Source organism: Coptis chinensis, chromosome 1 (genome assembly GCF_015680905.1).
Source record: "Coptis chinensis isolate HL-2020 chromosome 1, ASM1568090v1, whole genome shotgun sequence".
Taxonomy (NCBI): domain Eukaryota; kingdom Viridiplantae; phylum Streptophyta; class Magnoliopsida; order Ranunculales; family Ranunculaceae; genus Coptis; species Coptis chinensis.
In genome coordinates, this window is record NC_141456.1 from 25,630,856 (window position 1) to 25,640,718 (window position 9,863).

The window sequence follows — 9,863 nt, forward strand, 5'->3', positions numbered from 1 at the left end:
AAGTACTATGCACTAATTAAATTCATGCAAATAAATGTAAAACGATATTGATATATATCATTTCATAACTACTATACATACACTAATATTTAGCATTTTCAAGTACCAATTCATTTCATAAATATGAATCTGCTATATATATTCATATTTTATTTTAATTAATTGAATACCATAGAAAAACAAAAACCAAAATAATTAGAATAGTTATTTATATGCGAGGTCTAATCACTAATACAATTTTCATTTTCTTTTATCTATTTTACGTTATTCAACGTTAATAAGTACTTTGAAATATTAAATTTGATTTATGCAAATAAAATGTGAACCCATATAATTAAAACAACCATTTCAAGACTATTAATCATACCATAATATTTAACATTCCAAAATACACAACATATATTTCTTTGTTTTCTAATTAATTGAATGTAATATATAGGAATAAACAACCAAATAATTGAAAATGACTAATTAGTAAGTTCTACTCACCTTTTCTCCTAGCGAAAGAACAATAAGAAAAAGAACGCAACTCCACGTACGATTCCAGCAATAAAAATACTCCACATAGATTCAAAAATCCCTTAGAAATACTAAGCAATGAAAAACTCTAAGCATAGAAATACTCCATTTCTTCATTCTTTTTATTATTATTATTATTATTATTATTATTATTATATATCTTTTTTTGTTTTCTTTTTCTTTCTTTTAGATCTAAAACAACTCAAGATATTTCCATATTTACAAATTCTCTACCCATTTTCTTTTTCAAATAAAAACATTTATCTCTCCACAAATTATAGACATTTTCTTTCTAATAAAAGTCTTTCCATATTTTCTCCCATAGATTACGAAATTATTCTCTCAATGTTTCCTTATTAATAAAATCTCTACACATTATTTTAAAACTTAAAAGCTTTCCTATTAAATCATTTTCAAACCAAACAAACTATTTCCTTTTTTTTTAAAAAAAAGAAAAAGTCAAACATACATATTCTCTTCAATTTAATAGTCAACTTAAGACATAGTCAATAATATATTAAATGTTGTGAAATAATTATTTTTTGACATTAATAAAAAATAGAGGTGTTACAATTGTTCTAACATTGGTCTCGGAAACTCATTGCTATATACAATCAAATGCTTATATATGTCATTCATGAAAAGATGTAGAAACTATTATACGTATATTAGTCTAAGTTCGAAGAATGAATCTGTATTCTATTGTTATAATGAGACTTCTAGACTATTTATTCATCATGGAAAAAGGAAACAAGACTTTTCGTACTAAATAGAAAAATATTTTTTGTTTTTTTTCGAATTTTTTTTTAAGAAAAGAAGAAATATACTACTATATCTAATATAAAAAATACCTAGTTTTTGCAAAATATTACTATACCACCTCCAAACAGAAATATGTTTTGTCCTCAAAGTATGAAGAGATAAGGAAAGAGATTACCATAGAAACATGAGCAAAAACGGTGATACACATGTACTCTATTCTTCGTGATAAAAATATCCCACCCCCAAACATATTTGGAGCGTGAGTTGTTTGATATAGAACGAGAACTACATGGTTTATTTAACTAGGGAGTTACGTAATTATTCTACTATGAAAATTTTAGGTTTTTATATTTTTGAAAACATATATAATGCAAAAAGAAATTTTTTTGCATGATATATTTGTATTACCTTATACTCATATACCAAATTCCATATAAAATAGTAAACGTTCGTCCATTATTATTATTACACTAACAATTGAAGAAATAAAAAGTGCAAAATGTAAAGTATGTAAACAATTATCTAAACGGACACATATGAAATGTGTGTGTGTAGTAATTGTTTTTCTCAATCTAAAGGTATCTCTAACCATATATAGGGTTTGACAAGAATATAAAATTATACACTGATTCAGTATCATTTTGGGTACTCTGGGGCGTATAATTTTCATTTTTATATCCTCAGGTTTTGAAAACTATGTAGAGATGTTTGTAACACGCACCTTTTTTGCTTTGTAACACTTTGTTATCGTCAGTAAGTTGCCAACGATATCTAAACGTTGGGAATGTGGTCTTGTGTTACTTTAAATCCGATGAATTTCAAGAATTAATTTCTAACACTTTCAGATCTTAGAAAACCATGTGATAAGTATTACAATTCCAAAAAACAAAAAAAAAAAAAAATCAAAATTTCGCAAAAGAGAGAAACGAAAAACATTTGCGCTCGGTGAAACAAACGAATAACCTCTCTTTTTCTTTCTCGCTCACTGCCGCTCGTCCTAAACTAGGGTTCTTTCTGACTTTCTCTTCTTTCTCAATCACTTAATTTAAGTGGATAGCTCGAACTGAGTTCTTCAGACCTATTTTTTTTTCTTCTAAAAAACGGGATGATGGATAAGTTCAAATTCTTCAATTATTTTGTTAGGGTTTTTATTTTTGTGCATTTCTTTTCAATTTTCTTCTTCATTTTTTTGGATTATCTAATTAGGGCATGACTGGATTTTGATTTGAGAGCATTTCCAAATTTTGTCAGCAAATTTGGTAAGGGATTTGTGAATTGTCGATTTTTTTTTGTTGGTTTGTTGATAACGGTTCCTAATTTCAGTCCACGCGCACTCTATAAATACAAGAGACTGTTCAAGTTGTTTCATCAGATCTTCACAATGGTGAAAACGGAAATGGAAACAAGGTTACTGTTTCTGGTGTAACTAAGAGTGTGAGCTTCTTTGGTTTGAAACCACAGTTATTTGTTGATGTTGTTCAGTTTTATAAGACTGTTTTTGCTGCTAAAGAACTGAAACGTGATATTCATCCTAAAAGGAAAGTTGTTTATGAACTTCCTCTTATTTTCTCTGCTGGCCTTAAGCTTGGTTCTTCTGTTTTTATTGTTTCTGATTCTACTGATGAATCTTCTGCTGCTCTGTAAGTTTCCTTTCGATCACTTGTCAGATCTTGTTGTTCTTCATGTTTTTGTCTCCAATCATGTTCATATGTTAGTTTTAGAATGAAATTTAACTGGATCTTTGAGTTTTGATATTAATGTGGTTGAATCTACATGTTTCTATGGTTGATCATTGTTATATTGCTTCTGATGATAGTACAAATGTGTTTTATGGTTAATAATCGTGATTAAGCTCCCTATATTTGCTGAATAACGTAAATAGTTTCTGAAAAATTTCTAATTTTCACCCTTTGCAAATCTTGTTTTGATCTCTTTTTTAAATGAAAAGGGTTTGAAAATTGTTGAATTTAGTAATTACTTTGTTAGCCTCACTGTTGGTTCTCTTTTAATATTTTTCTTGTTGAATTAAAGGTCTCATATATTTTTTTAAGTGCTGATGTGCTTGTGATTGGTGATGCCCCTCGTATATGTTTTTGTGTTTTATCTGTATTCCCCTTGTTTTGGCTGGGTATGGTTTATCCTCAACCTTAATTTAGGATGCTCAGGCTCAGTCCTGTGACCATATAATATGTTCACATTCTATGAATAATGTTGTTTTACTGATAAAAAACAAGGTTAAGAAGGTTTTGTATTCATCTTTTTTTTTTTTGAAGAAGCTAGGGGTTCGGCAGACCCCAACCTGTATTAATCATAATCTTAGATACATTCTACCTTGCGCATCCTCCATTACAAGTTTAGACAGGGCTCCATCCAAAGGAGGGTGGAAAAACAAAATAGAGTCATGTAAGACATTACATAGCTTTGACAAATAGTCAGCTACCCGATTAGATTCCCTATACACATGTTTGAACTCAACTACTTCAAACTGATCTTTCAAAGCAATAATGGAAGCCACAATATTAAGGCAGTACCAAGGGGGCTCCTCTTTGCCTATGATCGCCCGAACAGCACACTGTGAGTCAGACGCAATGATTATTCTTGTAGCTCCAATATCTACCGCACCCTTCATACCAGCTTCAATGGCTAAGAGCTCCTGAGTCATAATTGACTTCTTAGCAGAACTGCCTGTGAATGCGAGTTTAACTGCCCCTGTTTCATCTCTAATCGCACCCCCAAATCCATTTGAGTCCTCGGTAACAGACCCATAAGTATTTATCATCAGCTCACCTAGTTTAGGCCTAAGCCAAGAGCACCAGCTGGGGTTCGTTTGTGTAAAAGAGATTTGTATACTGATTTTATCAATCAGCAGTCTTGCTGCCACGGTCTCAGGAACTTCCTTCAGCACAGTTTGTAAATAGAGCTTCATCTCCTTTTGCACTTTGCTGAAAACTTGATCTTCAGTGCGTTGTATTCATCTTAATAAGGTCTAGGATGGAGAAGACAGTCGAAAGGATCGACAGTAGGGTCTTTTCTAGTGTTTGCATCTAGATGCTTTAGTGGTGCATTAAATTACTTGTAAAGGTTACAAGTATTTGCCCATTACAAATATGGTTTTCCATTGCTCCCCCCTCCCAAACTAATACTCCAAGTATTGCACTTTTCCTTCTAGTATGGCTAGTGTAGATTGGCAGTTTCGCGCTTATTCTCTTAGGCATGTGAGTACTTTGATTTGATCACAGTATGCCACATTATTTTATACATGAGGCAGCCTTACTATTCTGAATATTTTTTTTCTTCTTGGTATATCATTTTAGACCACACAAATATAATAATATGCATTGGCTTTTTGTTAGATATGATATTTTGAATATGTTGCAATTTATGCATGAAATAACTTCTTTGTTTATTCTTCTGTATAAGGTTTAGTATGCTTAAATATTTTATACTCTTATTTGCGGGATTGAAGTATATATGTACTTGGGTTGAAATGAAACTGGACGATAGTTTGCTTATAACTAAACACTATTTTCCTTTAGACTTGTGGAATGATATAGATTCTTCGATGAGCTTTCATTGTTGAGTTGCTGCTAATTATTGCAGGTTGACGAAGATGAACATAAAGGCTCAATTGGTTGAGGGTTTTAATGATTCCAAGTTGTGTGGTTAGATGAGTTGTTCATATTTCTGGCTTGTTGCTAGAGTTCTCTTTGAAGGCAAGTAATTTCTACATGTTATGTTACTCTCGCAGGTGTGTGTGTTAGTTACTGATATGAAGAAAGTTGTTTGTTTCCATTGTTGTAGGCAATAGTGTTTGTATATTGTTTTATCCAAAGCCGTTGACAACAGTGGAACTGTTATTGGAATCAAATGCAAAGATGGGATTGTATGGTCAGTGGAACTTTATTATTTTTGTTTTTTTTTTCTAAATAAAGGGTTTTTATCTGATGTATGTTTTTATTAAGGGTGTGGAGAATGAAACTGATTGCTTCCAAGATGATGTTACCTGGTTCTAATCAGAGAATTCACTCCGTTCATTGCCATTCTGGCATGGTATTTTTCTTTATTTTCCTTGAAACAATACATCACATATTCCTTAAAACTAACTAGTAATTCACTTCCTTTATTCAGCAATCAAGTATATAAATTATAACTGTTGTTACTTGTTTCTTTGTAAGGAAAGTTCAGTCTACTATCATGCATTTTACTATTTAATTGATTCCAATCCCTATGCAGGTTGTGGCTGGATTAGCAGCTGATGGGAGAAAAATTGTCGCAGGAACCAAGTCTGAAGCAACTAATTATGAAAGGTTAGCATCTTTACTAGTTGCTTAGGATACAGGGGTAATTTTTCATATTTTGAGCTTGGTCCTCAAGTGAGAGATTACCTCCCTAGAAATCTATAACAGGCTAACAGCTGACTTTCTTTCATTTGCATTACAGGAGACACAATGCGAGTCGATCAACGTTGTGGCTCAGTTGGTGCATTTTGTGGCTTAATGCCATGAGAAATAGATAGATTACTTTAATTTAATTCCAGAATATGTACTGTAAATGTAACTATTATATCATTATATACTCAAATCTATTAGCATGTTTTGCTCTACTATTATCATTACTAGCCTCGTGCACGTGTAAAAACACGTGTTGTGTTGTATTTTCTCAACAGGGAAGGTCCTACAAATTGACCAAATATACTAATTTAAGAGTGAATTTACAATTATAGCTCTATTTGTCTAACTTTCCACAAACATAATGGCCCACCAGTTTTGAAAACCTGCTTTAAAAACAAATTTAAAAGAATGAAATTATCGTTTTACTATTCCAAAAAACAAAAAATATTTATAAAAAAAAAAAAAAGAAATTACAATTTTACCTCTAGGACGTACACTAAAGTCACTGTTACTCGACCCCCTACATTTTTCTATAAAGTAAAGATAAACTTCAAATCTATTAGCATGTTTTGCTTTACTATGTATTGTATGTATATATATATCTAAAAGTTAGCATACAATATAAAACATAGTAGAGCAAAACATGCTAATAGATTTGCAATATATATATATATATATATATATATATATATATATATGCAGGACCTATGGGGACCCATACCTGTGAAGGAACTTGCTGATTAGGATGCTAGTTAAGTGCATTTGTGCACACTTTATTGGTGGCCAAGGTTCTAGACAATTTTCTTACTACCGAACTTACATGTGATGTTTCATTACAATTACATTTTATTTTTTTATTTTGTGTATTTGAGCACAATAATAAATTTGGTGCAGACCATTTGGATGTGGGGTAATTCTTGGAGGTTATGACAGAGATAGACCACAACTATACATGATTGAACCTTCTGGTGTTCCTATGTGAGTCAACTTTTTTGAAGATATATACACATGTTACATCCATTTTCGTTAAGTTGCCTATTGTCATTTGATAATTGACTTTCAATATTTAATGATTTTTTTTTAATTGTTTTTAGCGATAGTTTGGCGCTGTGATTGGTAAGGAGGGGAGACAGGCTGCAAAAACGTAAGTACTTATAGTATGTTCATTCCTAAGAAATCTAATTTACCATATTTGATTGTATCACCTTTTGATGATTAGCCACTTGCACTGCAATGCATGCAGTTCTGATTAAGAATGTTGATACCATATTAAACTGTTTTATGTATAGTTGATGTTTCATATTGTTCTTCATATTTGTTGGCTCATAAAGTGGAAAATCTTTAGCATCGGTATTAGGGGTGGAGTATTAGTCAACCCCCGCTAGAAAGACCTCGACACTTTCTTTTGCTTATTAAAAAGCATTTTAGCAGCTATATCAAAGGGGTGTTACCAAGGCTCGCAATCAAGTACAATATTTGACACTCCCTCCCCAAGTCCCTCACATTGACAACTTGCTTGGTCAGCCTTCCATCGACATTTTAGAAAAAAAAATTTAACGTAAACGAAGGATAAGACATAGTTGACGATCTTTTGAAGTTACTTTGGATTTCCACCTGTATTCCTGGATCTATACATATACCGGTTAGTTAGACTCACTCTCCATTAATAGTTGCAATTAGTGTTACTCTCCTATTTTCAAAAATATTAGTGATATCCCCCCTCCATTGCAAGATCCAACGGCTACGAGATGATTTTTTTTTCGGATGAAGAAATATGACCGTTGGATCTTACAAATGGGAGGGGGAGTAACACTAATTGCAACTAGTAATGGGTGGTAAGTCTAACTAACCCTACATATACCTACAATAGTGTGTTAATTAGTACGAATTTGATGTACTTTCATGTTGTAAATGGTGGTTTCTAAGTTTCTAACATGGTCAAGAAAAATGATGTGGACATGGAAATTGAAAAGTTGAAGCTCTCTGAAATGACATGCAGAGAAGGAGTGGTAGCAGTTGCCAAAATGTGAGTAGAAAATCTTTTCATCTTCTCTTCCTAAATATGACAACTATACCTTGGTTTTTTTGTAAAAAGAAATGTATCTCAATTAGTAGAGCACACCATAATTAACATGAGCTTTTAAATTGGACCAACTTTTTTTCTACCACTAAATACCCTTAATAAAATATTCAAATAAATTATTCAATCCCTTTAAAAAAGACTATTTGGTCATTTCAATTTTTACTACCGTTTATACCCTTAACTTAACATAGGAAAAAGAAGGCGTTTGTGTAAATTCAAGTCGAAAACCAAATGCACGCAATATATGAATTATACGCCTATATTAATCATTCATAAATTAGACTTTAATTACCATAAATACACTTTGCTCCTTTCCCCTTCCGTCTCCCCTTTTTGGTAAACAATAAAAAATAAAAAAAGTTGTGCAACAAAAGTCAAAGTTTCTCACTCCAATCTCATGGCTTCTATTCAGAAGCAGGCCTTAGTTGATCAAAGAGACAGTGAGACTTTTCAATAGGAGCAAAACTAAAAGTCTCAAAAACAGCCAAGCTAGAACTCTCCCTCAACATACACTGATATACTTCCTCTTTTTCTTTCAGTCCTTGGTGAATTATTATAGCCAAACTACAAATGGGGTTGTCTTGGATTTTCAGATACAAGAATCATGAGGCCATATTTCTGCATTATTATTATTGATTAAATGGAGTCGTTTAAAGAAGCTTTTGGGGGAATACATTGTCATTAGACAAGAAATAGGAGGGAATAGTTTCAAAAGGACTTCAGCTATGTTTCAACTATTTGATTTTGAATATGCACAGAAAGGTATGTCAAGAAAAGGGGACCATTTCTTTAATTCTACTTCTAATATGAATTATTTTTTGCTTTTGCTTTTTCCTCTTTCAACTAGTAGCAAACTTTTAATGTGTTTGTCCATTGAAGTGCTTTGCAAAAGCTTGCAGTTTGAACACCTCTAATAGTTTAAGCACAATTCCAATGCTTAAACATACTGAACTTACACATACTGAAGTATGTTTCTATGTAATTTTCAGATTGACTGAACGTCTTCAAAGCCTCTGTGGTAGACCGCCTTCTCATTGTAACTAACATACACAACCTTCGGATGGAGAAGTTTTGTCACCCTTTTTCATCTCCTGGGGGGCAGACTGACCAATCTAATGTAGATACCAGTGGGTACTCCACTTTGAGTGGAAATGATTCGTTTGCATATTGTCGTACAAGCTCGGAGATATCAGCTTTTCCTGTACCTACAAATGACAACAACTGTGCTGATGGAAACTCCCTCATACCGGGTCAATTTCCAAGTCGATGGCACATAGTCGCAATCCTTACGAGAATAGAAATGAAGCAAAGACATTGATGTCTTTGAAAGAATAACTCCCATGATCACGACGCAATGATCCGTGTTAGTTCATTTAGTGTAGGCTATCTTATTTAGAAGAAAATGATATCCCTAATGTAATTATTTGCGTATTACTTTAGACTGCCTGAATAGATTTTCTTTCAGATTTTGACATGATGAGGGAAAGATTTTCGAAGCTGTTATTGGGTGAGGACATGTCTGGAAGTAAGGGTGGAGTTTGAGCCGAGGGCTCGGAGCTCGGCTTGGGCTTGGCTCATTTAAGCTCGGCTCGAGCTCGAGCTCGCTTGTTTAACTATATGAGCCGAGCTCGAGCTCAAATTAAAGCTTGTGTAACAAATGAGCTTGATGAAACTTACCTCGTTTAGCTCAAATAGCATATTTATACTGTAAAATAACCGAGTGGCTCGGGCTCGGCTTGGGCTTGGCTCGTTTAAGCTCGGCTCGAGCTCGCTTCGTTTACTATATGAGCCGAGCTCGAGCTCAATTTAAAGCTCGTGTAATTAGCGAGCCGAGCTTGAGCATGGTAAAGCTCGGCTTGTTTAGCTCGAATTCTACCCTTATCTAGAAGTGGGAAGGGTGTCTGCACAGCAGTTGCAGTTTATGGACTCTTCTTTCTCACTGAAAGCTTAGGTTTCAGGTTACTGCTTCTATTTGCTTAAAGAATCTACTCATCTGACTGATAGTTCCCCCATCGCCTATTCTGAACTTAACATTTTTTTTTTTCTTTTTTGAATTGCTTCAGATTGCATAAGAAGTGGATTTTTGCTAATTGATAGTAATCGCGAAT

The 9,863-nt window shown here is 33.0% G+C and overlaps 1 protein-coding gene across 1 annotated transcript; it reads left to right on the top strand.

Moving 5' to 3' along the window:
- Nucleotides 1-2,625: 2,625 nt before the first annotated feature.
- Nucleotides 2,626-5,882, top strand: LOC147523141 (uncharacterized; the record flags this gene model as incomplete). Its single annotated transcript, XM_086569671.1, has 6 exons — nt 2,626-2,921; nt 4,882-4,994; nt 5,083-5,169; nt 5,244-5,331; nt 5,515-5,588; nt 5,722-5,882. Coding segments are annotated over 2 exons (363 nt in total), but the record flags the coding sequence as incomplete, so codon positions are not given.
- Between the last annotated feature and the right edge of the window lie 3,981 nt (nt 5,883-9,863).